Here is a 26,988-nt window from a genome sequence, read left to right as displayed (position 1 = left end):
CCTTATAAATTTATTATTACATTTGTATGCCACCCAACTCCTAATGACTCTTATGGATTTTGTTGGTATACATTTGTTTCCCAGAGTAATGCCTCACCAGCTGACTCTTTCTTTGCAGAATCTACCTAGATGCATTTTCTCTAGGACTCCTTCATCCCGTCTTCTGTTGTACACTTATTTTTTCTTCCCCAACTACTTAAAAACTATTTCTGAATTTCAGTGGTGCAAAATATCATCTACATCTTTTGTTTCCAGGACTTATTGTTATCTAGTGGACTTATTTGTTCTTTCTTCTTTCTGTAGAGTTTCTTTCTTTGTCAGTTTTTGTTGCAGATTCTTTTTTTTCTTTGAAGTGATAAATCCTTGTCCTTTCCATCAGCTCTAATGTGACTTACTCACTGTTCCAATTCTTTGCCTCTTTATTCAGGCTTTCAACAAGCTTGTTATATGCAATTTTTTCCCAGAAAAGAAAAATATTCCAGAAACATTATAGGCCACAATGGTAAACTCCTGCTCATTCATCTTAACTTTTGCTTCTTAAAGCTTCATTTATTTATTTTTGCTCACTTCTCAGACTTTGGATCTCCTTTAAACTTCACAGATAAAATCCTGTTAACTCTCCTTGTTCATTTGCTCAGTTAGCTTACTCCCTGAAATGTGGCTGCATGATACTCTTACAGTCCCTGATTACTTAACAGTTACCTAATCATTCTTACTTGGTAATCAGCAACTCTCAGGACTCACACCTTAATATCAGCTACTACTGAGAAATCATTTCCTCACACCTCAACATCCAATCTGTCAGACTAGCTTCTCTAGTCACCCCTTTCTCCTATGGGATTTACTAGGAAGCTTTCTGTTAGCTCTATTTATTGCCGGGTGATTCTATAATTTTAGACCCAGGCAGCAAGGATATGTGATTGCTGGAGTATGTATGATTGCTGGGGGTATTTCATTGTATGATGCCATTTGTAAAATTATTTTATATATTTTTGTAATACCCATTCCTTCTTTACTGAAAAAAAGCTTAAAATTATGAGTTTTTCCCCCAAAAAATTTATATGGGAAAAATTGTATCAAGAAATAATGTGTATAATTGGGAAAAATATACAATAATAACATTGTATTATGAAACCTGCTTTGTGCTAGAATATCAAAACATGATTTAGTGTCACATTTCTGTTAAAGGTACTTTCCCTCCCTTTTCTTGTTAATTCACAAGAGCCCTGTAATTTCTGATCTGATGGTTCTTTCTTCCCAGATTGTGAAAATCGCAAAGAAGAAGCAGGATTCAGATTCATTGTCTCTGGTATAAATTGTTTCTGCAGCAAGGTGAAATAAATCATAGTAAATAATATTGCTCTGGGACAGAACAATGTCTTGTACATGTCAAAGACACTATAGGTTATCTGTATATTAGTAACTTTCTTGTAATATGTAAAAACATCTATTTTGAAATAAGATCATTTCATTGCTTGAATCAGAATTCATACCTAAAGTAGTAAAGGTAAATTTTTTGTAAATCAAAATATATACTTCCTTTTCTAGAGGGCTTAAAAGAAGAATAGGCATACCATGTTACTGTGACTGTTTTTCCCATCATGCAGTTATCTCAACCATGGAGTCATGCTTGGACTTTAGCTGAAATGTATTACAGGTTACTCACCCAATTCCCATTACTGTCTTCAGTTATTCAAATATAACCTTGCTGAAGAGATTACTATTCCCCCTCCCACAAAAAAATTAAGTTATCTTTCTCAATATCTAAGCAATATAACAAAATTGCACTTCAGTTTGACCTTATTTTAACCTTTCTAGGCAGTTGTTAAGCACATGAGGGTAAAGTGAGTTAAGAGGTTATTGACCCTATTACTGGATATATGAAGCACAAAGCTATAGTTTTGAGACAAGAAATCCTTCTAATATTTAAGCTGAAATCTTTCAAGGTTGACACATATTAGTACAAAATTCTTTAAACTTTGTAATATCGTTTTCTCTGGTTAAGCAGTATATTAGGCTTAGGACTTTACATGCTACTTCTAACTTGGAAGACAGGAACATTAAGCAATTTTTTTAGTTTCTATTTTTTTTAAAAAATGTTATATTACTGTGTTCCACAGACCCTGAGAAAGATGCATTTGTGATCTAGTCCCCTCATATATATTCTCTTGTGTTTTGTAAAGTCTGATAATCTTATTTTTGTTATTAGTTCTTTTTCATTATTTCTTTTGATCATAATTATATATTGTTCACTGCCCAGAGTTGCAATTACAATTGAAGTGACCTATATTGCTTATGATTAAATGCATAGAACTAATAAAGTAGTTCAGGAAAAAGTAATATAAAAATATGGCAATTTTAAAGGAAACCATTCATGAAAATATAATAAAGAAAAGAGAAGTAAAAATACATATAACAGTCATTAATGCTTATAAGAATGACTAAAATAATCTATTGTTGTTCCTTATATAAAGCAATATGATTTCTCTAAAGAAGGCATGTCAAACTTCTGGCCCACAGGCCGGATGCATCACGCTGAAACCATGCTCACCCCATTGCCGGCAATGGGGGAAAAGTCACGATACATCACGCAACATCATGTGACGTCGCAGGTTTGACAAACCTGCTCTAAAGCAACAGAATGCTACACCTAGATTTGAGATTTCCAGTTATCTCCATTGTAGCAAATTCAGCAGAAAGGAGCAGATATAGGTCTAACTTTTTTTCTTTTCCTGTAACTCTGTGGTCTTCAAACTTGGCCCTTTTATAACTTGTGGACTTCAACTCCCAGAATTCCTCAGCCAGGCATGCTGGCTGAGGAATTCTAGGAGTTGAAGTCCACAAGTCATAAAAGGGCCAAGTTTGAAGACCCCTGCTCTAACTTGCCTTTAATAGTTAGACCAAGATAATTTGTCGTTTTGCAAAGAACAAAATGAAAACCCCAGCCATCTATGAGCGAAAATTGACACCCCTACAGCTGAATCTTTTTTAAAAGAATATTTAAAATTTTAATTACAGTAATAAGCACAAATACAAGCTTAATTCAGAGGGTAAAAAAGATAGAAAAAAATAAAATGTGCAGGGAATGAAAACAAAAAAGGGAGAACAAAAAAAAGAAGAAATAAATATTTAAAGAAGTGATTTCCAATCTTTATTACAAATATGAACAAACCTTTTAATTCCCATAAGGTTACAAGCAAATATCTCTTATTCACAAAACCTATTTCTTATCTACACAAGTCCATAAACCATCAACGTTTCACTGTTGGTGTCAGCAAAGTTTATAGTTACCAAAGCTTTATAGAAAAAATGTCTTATTTTAACATTGATCAAAAACTAACTTTATTTTTCTTTTACTTATTCTGCACATTATTTCCCTACTTCCAAAAATCTTCATTCCAAAAACTTCTTCACAACTCCTACCCAAAAGAATCAGCTTGCCTTAAGGGGCAGCACTTTTGCCATCATGTTAATTAAGAAGTTATTTATATGAACATAGCTCAGCTTCTTTTCATCTCTTCATTCTGCTTTATGACAAGCAGGGCCACACCAGTCCATCACAGTGAATAACATGACTGGCTTTGACAAAACATTGACATCCCATACTTACTCTACTGGCAACTTACTCTACTTACAACTACCTGGCAAATCTATCATAATATGATATACTTTGGACAAAAATGTTAGGCTGATCACTTTATTCAGCTACCACATGCATACCTAAAATTTTTATCCACAGATTAAAAAGCATTAGGGAGAGTAAAATAGTAATTATATTGCTTTGCAGCCAAAATCATCACTTAACTATATAATAGCTGTTCTCTTAATTATAGCATATACAACCTTTGAGGAAGGGAATTCTGAAATAATAATTAAATGCTTAGTCATTATACAATAATGTATCAGGGTGTGGCGGTGGTTATATGGGAGACCTTATACCTACGGGAGACCACTGTTGTACAGATTGGTGGGAGTGAGTCACTCCTCCTGAGGTGTGGCTCTGGGGCTCAGTTGGGCTTGTTGCTGACATACCTGGCACCCAGCTGTGTTGCAACGGCCCTGCCCGGGCTTCGCGACACCCTTGCAGGGCTGGTGGTTGAATTTCCCAGACTTATGGTTCTGGGTGATTTCAACCTTCCATCCCTGGGCGGATCATCAGAGTTAGCTTGGGAGTTCATGGCCTCCATGACGGCAATGGACCTGACCCAGATAATTCAGGGTCTGACCCATGGAGGGGGTCACACTCTCGATCTGGTTTTCCTATCTGGGCAGTGGTTTGATGATCTGGGAGGGGGCTCGCCAAATATTGTCCCCCTGTCATGGTCCAATCATCACCTCCTACGGCTGGTCTTCCGATACGCTACCCCTCGCTGCTGGGCTGCGGAGCTGACCAGGTGGTTCCGCCCCAGGCGTCTAATGGATCCAGAACAGTTCCAGATGGCGCTTGGGTCTATACCTATCTCCCTCACTCACAGCCCGGCCGATGCCATGGTGGAGGCTTGGGAGAGGGCTGCCACTGAGGCACTTGACCGTGTTGTACCCTTGCGACCCCTGACCCGGCGCAGATCCTGATGGGCTCCATGGTTTTTTGTGGAGCTACGGGAGATGAAGCATCGGAGACGGAGTCTGGAGAGCTGTTGGAGATCCAGCCGATCTGAATCTGAGCGATTGTGACTAAGATCTTTTACTAGGTCTTATCTCGCGGCGATGAGGACGGCAAAGTCTAATTACTTCACTGCCCTCATCGCGTCCGCAGATAATTGCCTGGCCACCCTGTTTAAGGTAACTCGTTCCCTCCTTAATCAGGAGGTGAGGGAGGAGCCCTTACAGGGGCGGGCCGAGGAGTTCAGCCAGCATCTGGTGGACAAAATCGCTCAGATTCAGACTGGTTTGGACTCTGACTGGGCAGTCTGATGGGGAGGAATCGAGCGGTCTTGAGAGTAGTATTATCTGGACTGAATTTGATCCTGTGACTCCCGAGGAGGTGGACAGGATTATGGGGAGGCTGAGTTCTACCACCTGTTTATTGGACCCGTGCCCCTCCTGGCTGGTTTATTCAGCTCAGGAGGAGACACAAGGCTGGTTCCAGGCAGTGATATCTGCTTCTTTGAGTGAGGGTGTCTTCCCTGCCACCTTGAAGGAGGCGGTGGTGAGACCCCTTCTCAAGAAGCCTGCCCTGGACCCAGCTATTTTGAATAACTATCGTCCGGTCTCCAACCTTCGCTTTTTGGCGAAGGTTGTTGAGAGTGTGGTAGCGCATCAGCTGTCAACACATTTTCACAGCTAGCCACTGACACGAAGTTTTTTTCTTTTCTGAATCTTTTCCATGGCCACAAAAAAGGAATGAAAACAATAGGTTAGTGCCAAAACTTGAATTTCCTTCTAAACATTTTGAAGTCTGCCACAATATGGTTCTTTGCCATATCAGTTGTATTAAACAAAGGAAATAATCACTGTAAGCTTGATAAATATTGAATTGCTCTTGATAAATTTTGAATTGGTCTTGTGCCTGTTAGGCAGAACTCCTTATAAATTTATTATTACATTTGTATGCCACCCAACTCCTAATGACTCTTATGGATTTTGTTGGTATACATTTGTTTCCCAGAGTAATGCCTCACCAGCTGACTCTTTCTTTGGAGAATCTACCTAGATGCATTTTCTCTAGGACTCCTTCATCCCGTCTTCTGTTGTACACTGTTCCTGGAGGAAACTGATTATCTTGACCCATACCAATCGGGCTTCAGGCCCGGGTACAGCACGGAGACGGCATTGGTCGCGCTGATGAATGATCTCTGGCGGCCTCGGGACAGGGGTTGCTCCTCTGTCCTAGTCCTATTAGATCTCTCAGCGGCTTTTGATACCATCGACCATGGAATCCTGCTGCGACGTCTCAGGGGGTTGGGAGTGGGGGGCACTGTTTTACGGTGGTTCTCCTCCTACCTCCTGGGCCATTCGCAGTCAGTGTTGACGAGAGGGCAGAGGTCCGCCCCGAGGCCTCTCGTTTGTGGAGTTCCTCAGGGGTCGGTCCTCTCTCCCCTCCTGTTCAACATCTATATGAAGCCGCTGGGTGAGATCATTCGTGGTTTCGGGGTGGGGTATCATCAATACACTGATGATACCCAACTTTTTCTTTCCACCCCGAACCAACTCAGTGATGCCCTCAACGTGATGTCCCGTTGCCTGGAGGCGGTTCGGGTTTGGCTGGGGAGAAACAGGCTCTGACTCAATCCTGCCAAGACTGAGTGGCTGTGCGTACTGGCATCTCGAGTGAATCATTCTTCTCCATCTTTAATGATGGGGGGTGAGGTGTTACCCCCCGTCGATAGGACTCGTAACTTGGGCGTCCTCCTGGATTCACGGCTCAATTTGGAAGATTATATTGGAGCCGTGACCAGGGGGGCTTTTGCCCAGGTTCACCTGGTGCGCCAGTTGCGGCCCTATCTGGACCGGGATGCCCTGCGTACAGTCACTCATGCACTCGTGACCTCCCGGTTGGACTACTGCTATGCTCTCTACATGGGGCTGCCCTTGAGGACCACTTGGAGGCTTCAGCTGGTGCAGAATGCAGCTGCGCGAGTAGTAATGGGAGTTTCCCGATACTCTCATGTAACACCTCTTCTCCGCGAGCTGCATTGGCTTCCAGTTGCCCTCCGGGTGAGATTCAAGGTGCTGGTGATGACCTATAAAGCCCTAAATGGCATGGGTCCGGATTACCTCAGGGAGCACCTGCTGCCAGCATCAGCTTCCCATCATCCTGTGCGCGCCCATAGGGAGGGCCTCCTTAGGGTTCCGCTGGTCAGAGATTGCCGGCGGGTGATTCCCAGGGGGAGGGCGTTCTCTGTGAGTGCACCCGCCCTTTGGAACGAACTGCCTATGGAGCTTCGGACTGCCCCCGACCTTTGCTCATTTCGCCGAGATTTAAAAACTTGGTTGTTTGAATTGTCTGGCCTGGACTGAGGGATTTTAAGTTATATTAATTAAATTAAATTAAAAAATTAAATTAAATTAAATTAAATTAAATTAAATTTTTAATTTTTAATGTTATCTTAATTGTGGGCTGTATTAATTTAATTTTATTTTATTCTCTCTTTTGTATTGTTTTTAACTTGCCCTGTGAACCGCCCTGAGTCCTTCGGGAATAGGGCGGTATATAAATTCAACTAATAAAATAAATAAAATAAATCTATCTAAATTAATGGGAAATGTAGAGCATGTTAGATTTCAATTCATATGTGTTTCTATAATCATGAAATCTTGTACTGCATTGTGAATCTCTTCCTATACAATAAGATTTCAACTTTCATAATATCAACAGCCAAAAAAATCTATTAGGTTTAAAATTGCAGGTAATAACTGAATATTATCCTGTTTTTTTTTTGTCTTTCATGTCTTTCATTTATAATATCTTTCTTGTAAACTGATATGCAAATACAATAACTTCATTGTGCCAATATTTCAAGGGTGTTAATTTTTATTCATTGAAACAGTATGAAATCTGCAAAAATATTATGTTTCATTACTTTTAGGAATTCAATTGAGAAGAGTAAAAATGCCCATGACATTAAGATTAAAATTATTATTTTAATTTTTATTTAATTAATTTTATTTTTATTAATAATTGAATTTAATGCATAGTGAGCTGTAGAAGATTAGGAGGATTCCCATCCATTAAAACAATGACCCAGACCTCACATGCTTTGACTGATTAGGTCCATACACTGCAGTAAAGCATAATGTTATTTGTTCATTTGTTCATTCAACTGGCAGGAGTAGCCAACACCCCAGAAGACAAGCTCAGGATCCAAAAAGATCTTGACAAACTTGAACAATGAGTTTTAATGTGGAAAAAAGCAAAGTTTTACATTTGGGCAGGAAAAATCAAAGGTTTAAGTACAGATTAGGTGAGACCTGGCTCAAAAACAGCAACTGTGAGAGGGACCGTGGAATCCTAGTGGACAATCATTGACTATGAGCCAGCAGTGTGCAGCAGCAGCCAAAAAAGCTAATACAATCCTGGGTTGTATAAACAGAGGCATAGAATCAAGATCAGGTGAAGTATTAGTATCACTTTATAAAACTCTAGTAAGACCACACCTGGAATACTGCAACCAACTTTGGTCACCATACTACAAAAAAGATGTTGAGACCTTGGAAAAGGTTCAGAGAAGAACAACTAAAATGATCAAAGCCCTGGAGACTAAAACATATGAAGTACAGCTGTAGGACTTGGGCTTGGCTAGTCTAAAGAAAAGAAGAAATAGGGGCAACATGATAGCAGTATTCCAGTATTTGAGGGGCTGCCACAAATAAGAGGGCATCAAACTATTCTCCAAAGCACCAGAGGGCAAGACAATAAACAATGGTTGGAATCTGACCAAAGAGAGAGGCAACCTGGAATTAAGCAGAAACTTCCTAACAGTGAGGGGAATTAACTGGTGGAACAGCTTGCCTTCAGAAATTGTGGGCGCTCTATCACTGGAGATTTTTAAGAAGAGACTAGACCAGGGGTCAGCAACCTAAAACAGTGAAAGAGCCACTCGGAACCGGTTCCCTCACAAAAGGAAAAACTGGGAGCCGCAAAAAAATGTGTGCACATGCGCATACATGCGCGCATGCACAGAACAGGGTTTGACTAAAGAGTGGAGCCAAGGCGAGATATGCACCTACCCTGCATATTTGAATTGATTGGTTGAACTTTTTTAGTCCCACTTTTTTTTTGGGGGGACTGCACATGGCAGAGGACTGGGAGCCGCAGGAGATGGCTGAAAGAGCCGCAAGCGGCTCCGGAGCCGCGGGTTGCAGACCTGTGGACTAGACAATCACTTGTCTGAAATGGTATGGGTTCTCCTGCTCGAACAGGGAATGGACTAGAACAGGGGTCGGCAACCGGAAAAAGGAAAAGAGCCACTCAGAACCGGTTCCGTCACACAAACAAAAAAGTGGGAGCCGCAAAAGGTGCGCACGCGTGCGTCCACTCACGCGCAAAAAACATTTTGCGCATGCACAAAATGGGAGGCACCTGCACGGCGATGGGTCTCCCCTTTGGAGAGGTGCGCGCCGTCCCGTCCGGAGACTTGCCGCGTTCGTCAAACGGGGCCAGGCCGGCGCACGCAGGGGGAGGGGGTGACGGGGGCTTTTCTCCTAAGAACAGCGGCTTTTAAAAGTGGGAGGGTCAGAGCGGTGCGGGCAGGTCCGGAGAGGCGGGGGACGAAGCCCTGCTTGCCTGGAGGGGGGGCAGAGAAGCGAGTTGCTGCAGCCCACCTTGGGCGGCTCCCGCCCTTTGTTCAGGCGCCAGCATCCCAAAGAAGCCCGGCCAGGAAGCCCGCCCCCCGCCCGCTTTTCCGGAGGGGGGCAGAAGGAGGGAGCACGTCCCTCCCTTCTTTGTCTGCTCCGCGGCTGCCCTGCAGGAGGGGAATAACGCCTCGCGTGCCCAGCCTGGCCCCTGGCCCCGGCGCAGGGGGCGAGAGAGGCGGCGTTTGGGCCGGGCCAGAGGACGAAGCCGGACCGTGCGAGCTGCGCTCCCCCCTCCCTCCGAGCAGAAACCCGGTCCTTGCCGCTCCCGAGGATCTGCGAGGCTGGGGGAGCCGCCCTTCCCCTTGTTTGCCCTGGCGGACGCTCCTGGCGCTGCTGCTAATGGGTGCGATTCCAGCCGGAGGCGTCAGAAAGCCGCCGCCGTCCTTGGGAGAGGTGCGCGCGTACCTCCGCGTGAACGGGCGGCGGTGCCGCTCTTTGGGGGAGCTGCTGCGGCATGTTTGTGGCCTACGGGCGCGACATTTGGCAGGGCCCCTCTTCGCAGCGTGGCGCAAGGCACTCACCCCCCACGGACACGCCCTCCTCGCCACGGGAGCCACCCCCGCCATCCTCGCACACCACTAGTGCAGGCCCACCTCGTCTTGGGGGCCTGCCCTCCGCACGCCGGCTGCATCTTCCGATCGACCGACACCGCCAGGGAGACTGCCTGGCATCTGGCCAGCACGCGCATGCGCAGGACGCCTCCGCCGGGACCCGGCCGATGCAAGCAGGCCCCGCGACATCTAGGGCCGGGGCCGCCCGGGCCGGAACACGCCTGGACACAGCGTGGGTGGTGGCAACAGGCTGGACAGGCGACAACTTGACAATGCGGCGCTGGGGGCCCCGCCCCTTCTACCTACTAGCCTGGCTGGAGACGCGGCGGCGGCAGCAACCGTGGAGGAAGAAGAGGGGGCCGTGAACCGGTGGTGGGAGGGGGCTATACACGGGTAGGTGATGGGCGTGGGAAGGGGGAGTGACAGGCCACGTGGGGGTGGTCCCGAAGCACAAGGGAGCTTACCCGGTGGCCGGACAGCGTCGGGAGGCAGGGGTGGGGCAGGAGACATTGCCACGGTTTTCCTGGAAACTCAGCTCACGTTCCGGCTGCGTTTCTTCGTTACTCTTCCGGACGGGCTGAGAGCAGCTTTCTGGACGGGCGCCGCCGCTGCCCATTCCGAGGTGTGTGCGTACCTCTCCAAAAGTTTGGAGAGGTGCGTGTGCACCTCTCCAAACGGGCGGTGCCACTCTCCATTTGGAGAGGTGCGCGCGTACCACTGCCCGTTCGAAGAGGTGCGCACGCACCGGGCGGCTGGGAGCCGCAGGAGACGGCTCAAAGAGCCGCATGCGGCTCCGGAGCCGCGGGTTGCCGACCCGTGGACTAGAAGAACTCCAAGGTCCCTTCCAGCTCTATTCTATTCTATTCTATTCTATTCTATTCTATTCTATTCTATTCTATTCTATTCTATTCTATTTTTTTTGTTTAGCACAGTGATATTTAACAAAATCATAGCTCGGGACATTATTATGTGAACTTAGGCATTATTTCAGAGCATTTTGTTCTGCCACATAAATGCTAGGAATGAACCTAGAACTCATGTGTGTTATTTATTCTCCTCCCATTTTATCACCACAGGGATCTAGGTTCAGAGAGGTATTTCATTTAAATAACCATGGCATCTCTGATTTTACCATTTAATTGTCTTTAAAGATGATATAGGAGATGAATATATGTGCATGCATGCATTTGTGTGTGTGAATGTGTGTGTTTGTGGTGTGTGTTAGTAAATCTCAAGGCCTATTTCAATCTTGCCTTGGGGTTCTCAAACTGTGTGGTAAACTGCCCTCAGGGAGGTGCAGACAGACCAGAGGTGTGAAGAATTTTTCAGCTGTACAATGTTACCATAAATCCATCTTTGCCAAAATTCCATTGTATTGTTTTCACTGTTCATTTTTGTACATTCAGGTGTTTGGATTTTTAGGGAAGTTGTGTACATTAAGATTACATTAAAGATAGATGTGAGGGCCCAACATTTAGGAACTCCTTATAGAAAAAAAACATGAAGAGAAAGTACTGCACTATTATGAACCTCTTAGTGAAGTCTCCAGAAAAGAAATATTTACATAGTGCATTCTAATCTCCCTTGTTGTCTTCAGCAGGAGTACAGCTACTGCGAATTATTTAAAACACACAAGCTAGGAGTATCTGTAATTTTTCTCAGCCATAAAAAAGTAGAAATGAAATACAGTCTCTCCAATGGGATAAATCTAGCCAGAGGGTATATCATGACTGCTCTTTCTAGGCATGATTATGAACAGATCTCCTTTGAGCTGAAGAAGCAGACCAGTTGTTGAAACCTAAGGCTATAGCTTTCACTCTTTTCATCTGCCGTGAAGGGACCATAAAAGCTAAATAAGTTACAAGAAGTGGTAATTTTATGTTTGCTTTATATCTACATTTAGACTAATTCTAGCCTTAATGTTTAATATGTTTAAATTAAGTTACTTTGTTTAGAACATAGGTTCGGATTTGGTATCTTAAATAGAAGAAACTTTAAATTTATCATAGGATAAAGCACTGAAAATACATAATTTAACATTCTCAATTATGTGTCCAATTAGATTTTCAGGTGGGTGTATGAGCAGGTGAAATCATTACTGCAGACAAGCCAAAATTCCTGTTTGATATAAGTATTGTTTCTCAAAAGGAAGACTAATTTTCTGCCTTTTCTGAAAATAAATCCTTCACTGGTATCATAAAATGTTTTTTCAGGGGGGAAAAATGGCTTTTGAAGAAAAAAGGAAAACTCTTGAAGCAATATCTCAAATGAAGAGATTCAACAGCTTCAGAGGCCAAAACATTTTCCAGATAAATGAGGCCATCTGACTGGAAGGGCAATTTTTAGCTACTACAGAGTTATGACAGGTCAGAGAAAAACATACAGCAAGATGGAATAGGGGGGAAAAACAGCTGCCACAGTATGTTTTGAGGTCAAAGTGGAATAAATCAGCGGACATGCAGAAAACTAGAAAAGCAATATGAAACTGCTTTGGAAAAAAAGCAAGAAACCTTCAAAAGGACAGAAAAGGGGCTGATATAATCTTCCATTTCCTGGAGCAAGAATGGAATACAGCCTCCAAATTATGACTGCAAGGCAGACTTGGAAGTCAAAATAATAAATAAAAACACACAAAATAATGAATAAAATAAACAAAAAAATAAGATTCCAGTGGATGGACAAGACTATACAGTGTTTTAATTAATAATTAGGAACTATTAGGAGATAGTAGAAATTAAGGAAAGTTGAATGTAATAACAATACAATTAGGAAATCAAATCCCTCAAAGTTTATTTTTCACTATAAAATAATAAGGAATAACTTACTGGAACCTCTTTAGTCATAATTACAAATGAACTGATGCAAATTTTGTTCTCTATATTTTTAGATATATTATTTTATAGCTACAAGAGTTACAAGCTTAGGATTCTCTTATCGGTCCAAAGATAGAAGATAGACAGAATATAGTTAAGACAAAGATGGATGGATATAGATATGGATATGGATATATAGATAGGTATAGATATAGATATATATATTGATATTTATTTGGCTTTTAAACCGCCCATCTCTCTCACAGGGGGACTCTGTAATATTCTAATTTCTTTGCTACTTTATTTATTTACTTACATATATATATATATATATGTTTTATATATATATATATATATATATATATATATATATATATATATATATATATATGTATGTTATATATATATATATATATATATATATATATATATATATATATATATATATATATATATATTTTTTTCAAATGTTAACTATTTAGATTACCTTGCTAGGCCCCAAACATGGAGCAAATCTTTATTTCCTGTTTTCAGCCTATCTTGAAGGCCATCGAACAGGCTGTAGTCACACTGGACAGTTCATATATTTGTGTAAATTACTAACAAAGAATTTAAAGGGAAACTGAGATGCATTTCTGACTCTTTAGTCTTCATCAGTCAGCTATACCCTTCTGAGATTCGAACCTGGGCTGATTGCATACAAGGCAGTGTTATTTGCCTCTAAGCCACAAGGTCTCTCTCGCTTTTGTTAGCTTTTTTCTGCAAGGGAAGATATGTTTCAAATGTTAACTATTTAGATTACCTTGCTAGGCCCCAAACATGGAGCAAATATATATATATTTAAAATCCCATTTATATCCCGCCCTTCTCCAAAGACTCAGGGCGGCTTACAATCTAAAGCACAAATCAATGTGCTTAGCAATAGCCTTCATTCTATGTATATGCCTCCTTATTAGGGCTTTCGGGGGGCCCCAAGCGGCATTATTACAAAGTCAGCTTATTGCCCCCAACAATCTGGGTCCTCATTTTACCTATCTCAGAAGGATGGAAGGCTGAGTCAACCTTGAGCCTGGTGGGACTCGAACCTGCACTAATTGCAGGCAGCTGGTGTTACTTAAGGAGGCATTAGCCCACTGCTCCACCAAGGCTCTTTTTACATGTCCCTTTCAATCATTGCTACATCTCAGCAGCTTACATACTCTCTTTTATAAACAAGACTAAAACAGTATATATGAGAAGATAAAAAATCAGAACATCTTTTTGTCTCTCGTGGATGGCTTAATTGATTTCTTGCATATAGCATAGGGTTGAATTAGATGATCTTTGTAATCCCTTCCAGTTCTACATTTTGATGATCCTATGACCCAATTTACCCTATCTTCCAATGTTTTGTGTAAGAGAATATAATATACAGAATGTCCTCTACAGATTTAGGCACTGAGCCATTGGGACTTCAGATGAATTTAAATCTAAGTCATAAGGATAATAAGTACTAAATGTTGATTCTGTACATAGAAAGTAGCCATGCAAACATGGTCAAGGAATAGATAGGTTATATTGATTGAAGATGCTATAACGCTGGATATGAATATTTAAATAAAGCATCAGAGCCCAAACAAGAAGACTGATGTAATGTTTCTATGTAGCGGAAAATAGACCATAGTATGGATTTTCTCATGTTTGTTGGATGACAATGCAAAGCTGAACTGGACAAGAAGAACAAGATTAGAAGAAAGACAATTGTCCAAATCAGTGTAGTCAAAACTGATCAAGGGGTCTAGATTCTAGAATCAGAGTCCCAGTCCAAGAATTAATGTTACCATGGTGAATCTTTAAAGTAAAAGGGAGTAAGCTTAGGCAGACACAAAGAAGAAATAAATGGAGTGATAGATATTAGCATCTAATCAGAGACAGTTGGCAAGACATCTAAAAACTCAGAGGGAAGACAAGTTAGCACTATAGTGTAGGCAGGGGAAATCCTTTCAGTGCAACCAGGTATGAAGGAGTACAGAACATGTATGTTCTATAGCAGGAAGATAATGAATAACCTCATTTGAAACATACAGCATTTTATAGGATTTTTAAAAAACAATACATAAAAAATTTTGTGAACATGGTTTTTCCTTACATGTATGCCTTACAAACTTGGAAAGGTAAGTTATAAATCTAAATGTAAATTAGTAAATACACAAAATATTCTGTTATTTGCCTTTCTTATTGTTGCTATGTAGGTTGTCTACTTCTCCTACAGGTAGTCCATCACTTATGACCAGTCACTTAGCGACCATTCAAAATTATGAGATAAATTCCTGTGGGTAATTATCACCTGGTTCCAGAGTTCCAATGGCTGCCCCCTCTCCGCAGGGAGGTCACTCCATTTCTGGCCCTTGGTAACCAGTTGACATTTACAGTCATTTGCAGAATGCTGTAGTCACATGACTGATTAATGACATTTTTGCTGAAGAGTGACATTTATTTCTAGGTTTTGGAAAAACCAATCCAAAGCAAAAAATTAGTTTGCTTAATGACTATGGAATTTGCTTAAGGATTGTAGCATTTACTTTATGATTGTGGCATTCATTTAGGGACCACTCCCAAAAACATTGTAAAATCAGGTCTGTCAGAGGGGTGATCCATTTTATGACTGCTATAACTTATGACTGTAAGTTATAACTTTTGGATTACCTGGAGTACATTATATGGATTATCCCATACTCTGCTGATGGTAAAATATAAATATTCAGAAACATTATCCCTTTATGATCAACAGTCTCACAACTGTCATTTGGGGGTCTATTGTGCAGAGTGAGGAAGAAGCAGCAAGAACTATGGAAAGACTGAAGTGTGGTTTAGAACTATCTTTTTGTTGTAACAGCTTACAGAATTTGTCTGGCTTAAGCCAAGACACTGACCAGATCCCATTCAATATGATAGATAAAGTATTGAGGGATGGCAAGAATTTGGGTCCACCACTCAAGATACCAATACATTGACCTGATCTTGCAACCTGAGCACAATCCAAAGTGCTGGTTATCATCTATAAAGCCCTTCATGGCAGAGGGCCTGGTTACAGTATACACATTAGAAAACTATAACATTACATTGCTCTTCGACATAATCGCCATTCAAATTGAGGCACTTGTCATAATGTCTTACAAGGTTTGAAATTCCTGCTGCAAAAAAGTCTCCCGCCTGGGAATGAAGCCACTCTGTAACAGCATCTGGAAGCGCATTGTCATTGCTGAAGTGGTGTGATGCAAGTCACTGTTTCATTTAAAAAACTGGTTCATTTTTAATTGATCTAGCAGTCGAGCCAACTGCAACACAACCTTCTCCTTCCACTCCTCACTGCCTACTGAACTATTGCGCACAGCGGTATAGAACGGGCATTGCTATCCCCGCCTTTTTCTCACACATGCTCAAACGGAGGTTTATTTCTGAATTGCCCTCGTATTATTCCAAAATCCTATAAATTGTACATTTAATTTGACTAAAAACAAAACACTTTACCCAGATTATTCAGAACTTTGTATCTGCTTGTGAATAGCCTCTGGAACCACTTTAAGTCATCCAAGAATGCTCACACAATTTTTGGAGGTTTCAGAAGCTGCACATGAGCAAAGTACCCTCATGACTTCCAGAGGGTACAGAGGTCTGGTGTGTCATCAGAAATGACATGGTATGTCACAGTTGACACATGAATCATAGATTCATTAATATCAGTCTAAACTCTTATGGAAAATAAGCTTCTAAAAAGAAAAGAGGGCAATTGCCTTGGATATTACTATGTTTTTATCGTTTAAGGAATATTTATCTAATGGTTTTAATGCTTTTAATATTGAAAGATACTCAGAGTCACTTTGAAACAGATGGGTGGCAAATAAATTTAATAAACAAGCAAGAAAGCAAGCTTTAGGGATAAAGAAAATTTGATAGCAAGTCTTTTGCAAGTCTTATTCCACTTACAACATAACTAGAAGCTCTATTCCTAAAATATTCCTATTATATAAAGCTGAATCAATGGATTTTACAAAAGAACACTTAATTGTTTATGCCTTTTACTGTTTGATAAGTGTCATGTTTATGTTTCTATCAAAATAGTTACAGCTTTCAGGGAAGTTACACAGTACTAATTTGGCAACATAGTGCTTTATGTATGAGGACAACTGTGATAAAAGATCTGTGAAACAGACTGATTAAATGACCTGTGAAAAAGAGGCTGAAAGAATGCTTTACCAGCTTGCGCAGATCTTTTCCTATTAAACAAACAGGGAAGGTATACTGCTGATCAAGCATACAGACTAGTTTCATTTTCTACAAAATGATCAAGCGTGCTTGGACTGCAGATTTTAAAATTGCTCATTATTTTATTTATATTATTTAAATTAAAAAGAAAATAAGCCCAGCAAAAACTATTGTACGGAAAGCAAAATTTAAAGCCAGCCATGTTATTGACAAGAAAAAACTGAACACCAGCTGGTTAATGTAAATGTCAATTAATTGAATGAAGAAAAGTCAAGTGTGGTTCTTGTTATATTTTTAATAAATTACTGTTAGTTCTCAGCAGGCACTTATGCCATACTGAAGTAACAGAACAAAAGCTTGGGTTCAAGATAACCCCTTTACAATGCTTGTTCCTTGCCTTATGACAGCAAGAATACAATGTATTTTACACATATTATTAGGAGGATTCCAATTTAAAATATCTCCTCCACCAAGGTAGAATTAACAGAAGAAAACAAAAATTAAAAATAGACCAAAGTACTACATGATCCTTGGCTTCTCCATCCTGTCAATTTGCCATTATCAAGGCGAGCCCAGAATAGTAACGGAAAATTTCTCTTTCTCAATAAATGAGCATATGATACGTTTCTGCATGCATATATGCATCACACAGTCTATGTACACATGTGGTAAAACTATATTCTGAAAAAGGAAACACTAGGATTAGGAAACGAAACTACTGATAGAATGAATGACTGATTAATATTAATTGTAAAACAAATGTACATTGTTATAAACTACAAATGAATTTATCTACTATTATCTTTCACCTACAGAAAAGCATGAAAATATGTGCACATAGAGACATGCACCCCTCTCTCCTTCCATTAGGAATAAGAATAAAGATGAAAAATACAGGATGGAGATGGGGCAAAGGAAGAGATAGTTATACAGAGATGTGAAAGATGGGGAACAAAACTGGATGGAGAGGAAAGGGAAGGGAGGGGTAGGGAAGGGAGGGGAGGCCAGAGGAGAGGAGAGGCAAGGCGAGGCGAGGCGAGGCGAGGCGAGGCGAAGAGAAGAGAAGAGAAGAGAAGAAAAGAGAAGAGAAGAGAAGAGAAGAGAAGAGAAGAGAAGAGAAGAGAAGAGAAGAGAAATCAGACCCTGTTTAGGAATTGCAGAAAGTCCTTTTGGAGTGCCATGGATTAAAAGGTCATACAGACTTCAAGCACATACAGACCCTTTTGGAAAGTGGTTTCTTTGTTTTTCGATAAAAACTGTATTTAAAAAATTACAAGCATGGGTATTTCAGATAACCTGTCTTCTCATACCAAGCAATGGATGATATTCAGAGGTGTCCATGCTTTCTGATGATAATGTCTGTAGTCATTTGTACCTACTGCCTATTCATTTTTTCCCCAGTGGAAGCTACTATTCTATGGAGTAAATGCAAAATAGCCCATCCCACTCCCCCCCTCCCCCCCAGTCATAGGGTAAACCTTTGGGGAACAGAGATTTTATATTTTTGTCATCTATATTAGTGGAACTACTGTGTGTATTATTCAGATTCCAATATGAGTAACTGGAATATCATTAGTACTTAAAGCGTATCTTATGAAATATACTGCCACCATTTGGACTAATAAATATCCTTGAATTAGAAGGATCACGGAGATGCTGTAGAATGACAGACCCTTAAATTAAATATATCTTTGAATTCATAATTGCCATAACTGGTTTTAAGATAGGAGGCTCTATAAATGTTTTAAATAAATAAACCTGAAAGTTCATGCAATAGGAGTTTACACATGCATCTGCTTTATATATGCCAATATACACACATATTGAAAAAGAGGTTGGCACATCACTTTTTCAGAACACTTAGATCACTTTAACATCACTGACCTACAACCATATTCAAGTTCTCCCTGTTACATTCCTACTTGTGGTTTAATTTAGCTACACCCCATTGTTTAAATAAGTTCACCTGAGGAAAGCAGCCAAGAACTATAAAGTTCCTCAGTAATTTCTCAGGTTCATTGCAATGTGTTAATAGTGTGTTCTGGAAGTACATATCTAGATTCAGTAGCTTTTTTTTGCAGTTTCTGGATTTTTATGGACACATGATGCTCTAACTTCAAATCCATATATGGAAACCTCTGGGATTTTGTGACATCTGACATTTATGAGAACAGCTACTCATGTTAGCATCTACTGAGTAGAAGGGTGCGATGGACGCAAATGATTAAATCTCAGTCATGACATTTGTATTTACATCACATTGTTGTTTCTGTGTGTATGTATGTAAGAGGCAGGGGTAAAGTTGGGGAGTCCTGAAGCAGAGTTCACCATTTTCATGAGTACTCTGTTTGCTGCCATATCCTTGGCTGACCAGTGAGGTTTATCAACGCATTAAATTCTCCCACTCACAGCTGTTTTGTCTAGCCTTGTCTCTTTGTATTGTAAGTGGGATCTGAAGCTTATTAGCAATAGCGCTTAGACTTATATACCACTCCACAGTGCTTTACAGCATTCTCTGAGAGGTTTACAAATGTCAGCATATTGCCACCAATATAACAACCTCAGAAGGATGGAAGACTGAGTCAACCTTGAATTGGTTAGGATCGAACTCCTGGCTCTGGGTGGAATTAGCCTGCAAAACTGCATTCTAACCACTGCTCCACCATGGTTCTAATTGCTTTTAAGGAGAGAGAAATAAAGATTACAGCTAGACATCACTTTTATAACACATTCTTTTATTCTTATGTGATCCTTCCCAAATCCATATATCACACTGCTATTTCCATTAGTCCTTCTCTGTCTGTTCCTTTCATACTCTTTTAATTATTTATTTATTTATTTATTTTATTTTAATTCCATTTATATCCCGCCCTTCTCCGAAGACTCAGGGCGGCTTACAAGCTTAGCAGTAGCCTTCATTCTATGTATATGCCTGCTTATTAGGGCTTTCACACACACCCCAAGCGGCATTATTACAAAGTCAGCTTAATTGCCCCCAACAATCTGGGTCCTCATTTTACCTACCTCGGAAGGATGGAAGGCTGAGTCAACCTTGAGCCTGGTGGGATGCGAACCTGCACTAATTGCAGGCAGCTGGTGTTACTTAAGGAGGCATTAGTCCACTGCTCCACCAAGGCTCTTCATTATTGCCATTCCCATCCCCTCAATAATTTAAAACATTCCTCTATAGACTACTTCTCTAGGGGATCTAAAACCATGTTTCGAATTATGCTATTCTATTCAGAATACCATATTTTTTTATCATAGCAAGCTGGTTATTATTATAAACAACAATAATAAGACTGTTCGTCTCTGAAGTTTAACTGAATTATTCAAATAGTTTAATACACTGTGTTATTAAGTTAATTAAAGCTAATATTAATAAAGTGTGACTGTGATTCTGGGAGGAGGAGGAGAAAAACAAAAAGAATCTGCAACACATTCTATCCTCATGTGGCAGGTATCTGTATGGTGCAGGTGGAGAGAACTTCTGTGACAGCTGAAACAGAGGAAAGACCCAAAGGCAGCAGCTTAGCAAATTTCTTTGTGGCAAAGGCAACAGGTGTCACTAGTCTTGTAGAACAGAGGGAGGGGAACATAGCAGAAATGGAGAAAAAAAACCTTAGGAAATGAAGAGGATTTCACCATTTATTCCCTCCTGAATTTTAGGAGGAGGAGGAGGAGGAGGCAAAATCCAACTCCTCATCTAAGAAGTATGCAGATAGACCTGCATGACATTGCTTGCAGCAGGAAGAAGATAATTTCTACTTTGTAGCTTATAATCACTATAAGTACAGCATGCCTGCTGTGCCAACCATCCTCCTATTCCAGAAAACCCAGCAATCACAGATAGCATAACCACACCCCTTTACATGGGAAAGTCAATGGTAATTCTTTGGTACTTTTAAATTTGGAACAGGAAAAGGAATTAGAAGGGTAGGAACTTAATTATTTTATATAATCTGGATTTTTAAAAATTGAAATAGGGTACTTTCTGCACTGGGTTTTATAGGTTCCTTATTAGAATTTTTAGAGGCTGATGTGTCATTTTTTTCTCTACCCATCTAAAAACGTACGTGGGAGATATTCTGAAAAGTACGTGCTCGCTTTGGCAGCACATATACTAAAATTGGAACGATACAGAGAAGATTAGCATGGCTCCTGTGCAAGGAAAAGTACTATGGTAAAATTTTTGAATGTGTATCCAATTGTAACTTAGCAAGGTTAGCGACAATGAAAGGATCTGTTTTCTTACGCTAATCCATTCTGCCAAAAAATTAAGCAGTTTCAAGCATTTTGAAACTTTCCCATTATAGCCTGTGGTTTCCCAAGAAGGAAGCAGAGAGAAGCCCAAATTAAGAGACTGTGCAGTCCAAAGTGGATGGAGAAGAGAGGAATAAGTTCAGGGTAGCCATACCCTAGAATCTTCCAGGGTATGTCTAGAAGGTTGTAGCTTTAATATGGCAAGATTATGTCTATGACGTATAAGCAAATAAAGAATTGGACTCAGTTGGATTTCACTATATTGTCCTTGGGCTTTGCCCTGATGTCTATACACTAAATGTGTATGGTTTAAAGACTGAAGTAAAAGTGAGGATTCAACTCACCTCACAGATTGTTTTGGGAAAAAACAGGAACAGGAAGGAGTAGAAAGGCAGGGCAAAAAAAAAAAATCTTAAAAATGTAATCCATTCCTTGAATGCACTGTATGAGCAATATTAAGTAAACTGGGGAAGCTAAAAGGTTGCTGTTGAACATATACTATCACCTCAGTTAAACCTGAGCCATTTTGTGGCTTTCAAACTTCCCAAATCAACAATTTAATGTGATTTTTACTCTTTGGAGGTGGGTAGGTAAAACAAAAAACAAAAACAAACCCAGTGAGAATCAGATTCCACTTGGTTTGACATACTTATTTATATTGGAGTATCCCGCAAATCCCCTAGTGCAGGGGTCAGCAACCTGAAACAGTGAAAGAGCCACTCGGAACCGGTTCCCTCACAAAAGGAAAAACTGGGAGCCGCAAAAAATGTGTTCACATGTGCGTACATGTGCGCATGCGCAGAACAGGGTTTGACTGAAGAGTGGAGCCAAGGCAAGATATGCACCTACCCTGCATATTTGAATTGATTGGTTGAACTTTTTTAGTCCCACTTTTTTTGGGGGGGGACTGCACATGGCAGAGGACTCGGAGCCGCAGGAGATGGCTGAAAGAGCCGCATGCGGCTCCGGAGCCGTGGGTTGCAGGCCTGTGCCCTAGTGGTAGTGATCTTACCATGCTCCCTGCAGCTCTCATAAGCAATTAAATAAATAAATAATGGCCCCAGGAATTAAAGGGTTTGTTGAAACTATTAAAATATCCCATTCTAAAACTTTAGGAATGTATGTGTTAATGAATTTATACTACAAGCTTAGTAGAAGACTTTGTAACACAATAGGTACTGTATAATAGTTCTAACACTACATTTATCTAAAAAATCCACAGGTCAAACTCACATAATCAAAGCTATCAGAGCTACTACCACAAAATAAAATAATGCTTCTGAAATTATATCTGATCCAAAATGGATTGTCAATCAAATAAAATGAGGAAGGTTGGTTAAAGAAGCTGAAATAAAAGAAATTATGATTTTATTAGCAGTATAAATACAATTTGCTGTATGTTCAGGGGTTGCACGTTCGGGCCCTGCTGCTGCCAGCTTCCGGGGCCTATGCAGCAATGGGAGGTTAGGGAATCCCCACAAGTGAAAGGTCAACAACCTCTGAGCTTGCCACAGCTAATAGAGGCCTTGCAACAGCTGGAGGTGGTGCAGAAGCCTGGAGATCAGAAGTTGGTGGGAGGACAAAAACAGCAAGGGTGGCAGCAGCAGGGCCCGAACGTGCAACCCCTGAACATATGACAGGACCAGTGGGGCCAGCAGCAGGGGGGCCCCAGCAATAAATGATGGCCCCACCCTTCAGAGCAACCTTTGACGGGGACCCAGAGAAACTGATTTTTTTCCTAAACCAAGTACGCTCTCATTTGAATTGCTGGGCCTATCTCTACCCGGACCCAGGTGGTATGGTTGATGTGATTGAGTCCAGCCTAGAAGGAGAAGCATCCGAATGGTTAAACAATTCATATAATGAGCAAGCCCCTGAATTGGAGGACCTCCACCTCTTCCTCCTAGGGCTGAGAGAGAGATTTGAGGATCCATCCATGAGTGCTGATGCTTCGTTCTCATTATTATAGACTTTTTTAGAGTAAACAATCATGCAATGTTCTTTGATCTGTCTCATTAGTCGGAACCATGACATGTTACTTTTCCAAGCTTCCTCTCTTTTCTTCCTCTTACTGTGCATTTTTTGGTAACATATAGCCAGACAGGAGGAGGCCCAGAGTAAGCCTGCTGATTTATCATGCTGGCCACATGACCACGGAGACGTCCTCGGACAAGCGCTGGCTCTTCGGCTTTGAAACAGAGATGAGCACTGGCCCCTAGAGTTGGAAACGACTAGCACGCATGTGCGGGGGAACCTTTACCTTTACTTTATGCCCAATAAATGTGCTGTGGAAATGTACTGGTTGCTGAGGATCTTAATCAACTTCTTTAAGAAAGGAATGCCACTACTACTCAAAGAAGGCTAAAATAAAAGTATTTTGTAATTTAGTCAGTGTAATTCTGTTCCATGGTCAGCACACTATCATAATTTTTACAGAGATAAAACCTACCTCTATTAACATATGCTATCTAATTTCTGATACCTATAATGCTGCTGGCTTTCTTATATGCTTAGTTTGATTACTCACATATACACACTGCCTGATCTACTGAGACAAGACAAAGCCGTATGGGATCCTTAGATATTTCAGACTACAGTCATAATCCTTAACCATTTGCTAAACTAGCTTAGACTCCTAGGAATTACATTCTAAAACATCTGAACGTTTGCCTGTCCCTATTGCTAGCTATCATATACTACTTAAGTGATCATGTAGGAGTAAAGTAAAACAGATATAAGCAAAGCCAATTAGATATCTCTACAATCTGTATCTCTTCTAGGAGCCAATAATCTGTTAATTTGGGTACAAAATACCTATGCAGGAATTGCAGGATTGTCTTTGATTCTTATGATTACAAGTATTCCTTGAGTTATGACCATAATGGAACCTGTCCATTAGGGTCAAAAGTTGGAACAATGTTAAATGAATTGCCTCAGGTAATGATTCCTGCTCTTTACAGTGCATTTGTTAAATAAATGCACAGGTTATTAAATGCAGCTCGGGGTGTAGGGGAGATCCTGGGAATCCTAGCACAGGCACAAGCCCAGCTGCTCAGGCCTCCCCCACCCTGCACGCAGGCCCACCACACAGCTAACTGCCTTGCCAATGAGCAAGAATGAGGAAGGAAAACTCTGGGCATGCCTGCTATTCTTAATTTTGCCTCTGCCCTTCTCCTGCCAAGGTGCCCTGCTTTTCTGTGGCAAAAAAGAAACCAGTCTTTCAGAGCCTTCTGCACCCATCAGCCTGCCGCTGATCAGCTTGCCTTTGGGAAGCTGCAAAACTCTCCTGCCCCTTGCCTGGCTTTGGAAAGTTGGCCCTCGCATTAAAGGCAGCTTCAGGATGAGCTTCCTAAAACCTGTCCCTCCCTTATTTCCCTTCCTCCCTTCCCTAGAAAACTACATTTCTTCAATAAAAATAAAATTGGGAGGGACAGATTTGTTGATTCCCCTCTGCTCCAGTTAGATGCTAGGACTAAATTCTTCCCCTGCTTTCCAATGTTTATCCCTTTTAAAAACCTTATCTTGACTCCAGGCTGAAGGAATGAAGCAACAAGGAAATAAAATGTTTCTGTGGCTTTTTCCCTTGAGCTAAAGAAAAAGAAGTCTTCTCCAAAAGTTATGCAACAAAATGGAGGACACTGGTTCTTTTCAAGATTTAGCTGGCCATCTGAAGGGCAAGAGGCAATGGAGCTTTGAAGCCTCCTGATGGACAGCTGATTGGCAGGCAGCTGATCCTGCAGAAAGCTCTCAAAGCAGCTGCCATTTCTGCAAGGAATTGTTGGGACCTTGAAAATGATGGCTTCTTCCAGGAGACATAGGGAGCAGGTCTGAGCACTGCAAGTCCCACTGGGGCAGGATGAAGGATGAGAGGCAGAGAGGGGGATGCTGCAGCATTCCCGTGGTCTGTGTGAGGGTGAATGACCACAGTGTCACTTCAGCTCTCATAACTCTGGAATAGAGTCGTATAAATTTGGAATGATGGACATAATTTTGAACTATCATTAAGCTGCCTGTAGTTTCTTGAGGAATACCTGTATAAATAGACTGGGAAATCTCACACTTATCATATTCCCATTAATAAAGGTCTCAGTATGAGTAACTTGTACATCTAAGGACATATAATGTTTCTTTAAGCTGTTTCTGCTGTTTCTTTAAGCTGTGAGAGAGGGAACTATGGCTATAATGAGACTATCAAATAATATCTAAGCAAGAGGTCATACTTCTATTTTTTCCCTAATCAACCATGTTCTTACTTGTTTCCCTTGAGAGAAAGACCTCAAATTATATATAAGAAATGACAGATATAAGTTACTTTATAATTTGGAAAAAATATCAGAACATTTTTTGTAGAATATACAGTAGATAAACTATGATAGTTAAAGATACAGAACTATGTGACTAAACTGAACAAAAAACTGGTCCTAGTTATGTCAGGTAGTCATTATCAATATTTGCACTTCTCTTTAATTTTAGGTGATGCTTCTAGAATCTATTTTGTGCATTTTTACATTATTCCCCTGCCATGTTGTATTGTGTAGCATTTTATAATTTCTTTTTCAGAATGTTGCCTTTACAATTAAAAATGTTGGAATGTATCCATTAATCACAAACATAATATATCCATAAGTAATATATTTCCAAACATAATATATTAAATCAGAATAAAGACATGCAATGCAAATCACATTTTAAAGTACAATCCTAGTAAATTAAGATGGATATGAGTGTTAACCAGGGGGCACAGTATACTCAAAAGACCAAACATGAGGCTTGTTTAATACATGCAACTAACAGTTGTCCGCCAAAAAAAAGGGCTGCCAGGTGAGCAGATTGTCATTGCAGGCTAGGTTAATGGATCCTCTGGTGGCTTTTGTTACTGCTCATGTTACACTACTGAAATGATGAGCCTTGAAAATGACACAACATATGTAGCTTCAACTTGTTGGCTACAGGTAATCCTGCTCTTCTTGGTTTCAGAAGCAGATGCAGATGAGTCTAGCAATATAAATATGCAAATTGAAATGGTCCCTAGTTGGCGACACAGTGCCTACCTCTAATGGACCTCGCAGAAAGTCTGTTTGCTCAGCTCCTATTTCGAGTGCTACATCCACAGAAGCAAAAGGACGGCTGGCCATCTGCTGTCGCTCTCGCAAAAGTTGCTAAGGAAAGGGAAAAAAATCCCTACATTAATAAAGTATATTTAAAATTGAATATTTAGTACAGTCAATCAATGATACGTTTAACATTGATCCACTAAAGGGAAATGGAGCTTCTGAACTATATGTTCCAAAGGAGTTCAGTTGTGTGATAACATGGCTTTCTATACCTGAGGAAAAACATAATAAAATCAGAAATGTTAGTTTGTTTTTATGAAGACACATGGGGAACACCATGATTTGATATATTTCCTTTGAGTTCTATGCCACTGAATCAAACTACAGGTTGGGCTGGGTTGTTTTTGCTATTTTTAGAACCGAATACATAAGTCCTCGACTTACAACAGTTCATTTAGTGACCATTTGAAGTTACAATGGCACTGAGAAAAGTGACTTATGACCATTTTTCACACTTATGGTCGTTGCAGCATCCCCATAGTCACGTGGTCAAAATTCAGACACTTGGCACAACTGACATATATTTATGATGGTTGCAAGGTCCCAGGGTCATTTGATCCCTTCTGTAACTTCAGACAAGCAAGGTCAATAGGAGAGCCAGAGTCACTTAACAACTGCATTACCAACCTAATAACTGCCATCGTTCACTTAACATCTGTCACAAGATAGGTCCTAAAATGGAACAAAACTCACTTAACAAATTTC

The 26,988-nt window shown here is 40.7% G+C and overlaps 1 protein-coding gene across 4 annotated transcripts in view; it reads right to left on the bottom strand.

Annotated features, from left to right (window-relative positions):
• The window catches only part of ATRNL1 (attractin like 1), a 563,323-nt gene that overhangs the window by 178,760 nt on the left and 357,575 nt on the right, over positions 1-26,988 (bottom strand). For all 4 annotated transcript variants that reach the window (XR_014026511.1, XM_081328305.1, XM_081328307.1 and 1 more), the window contains one exon: positions 26,221-26,328. Coding sequence is in view for 3 of the 4 variants with exons in the window: in XM_081328305.1 (XP_081184431.1) it covers positions 26,221-26,328 (108 nt within the window). In the remaining variant the exon portion in view is untranslated. The remainder of the gene's footprint in view (positions 1-26,220; positions 26,329-26,988) is intronic.

Source organism: Vipera berus, assembly GCF_964194415.1.
Source record: "Vipera berus genome assembly, chromosome: 5".
NCBI lineage: Eukaryota > Metazoa > Chordata > Lepidosauria > Squamata > Viperidae > Vipera > Vipera berus.
Note: the sequence above shows the minus strand (reverse complement) of the source record. Positions and strands in the feature narration are given on the sequence as shown.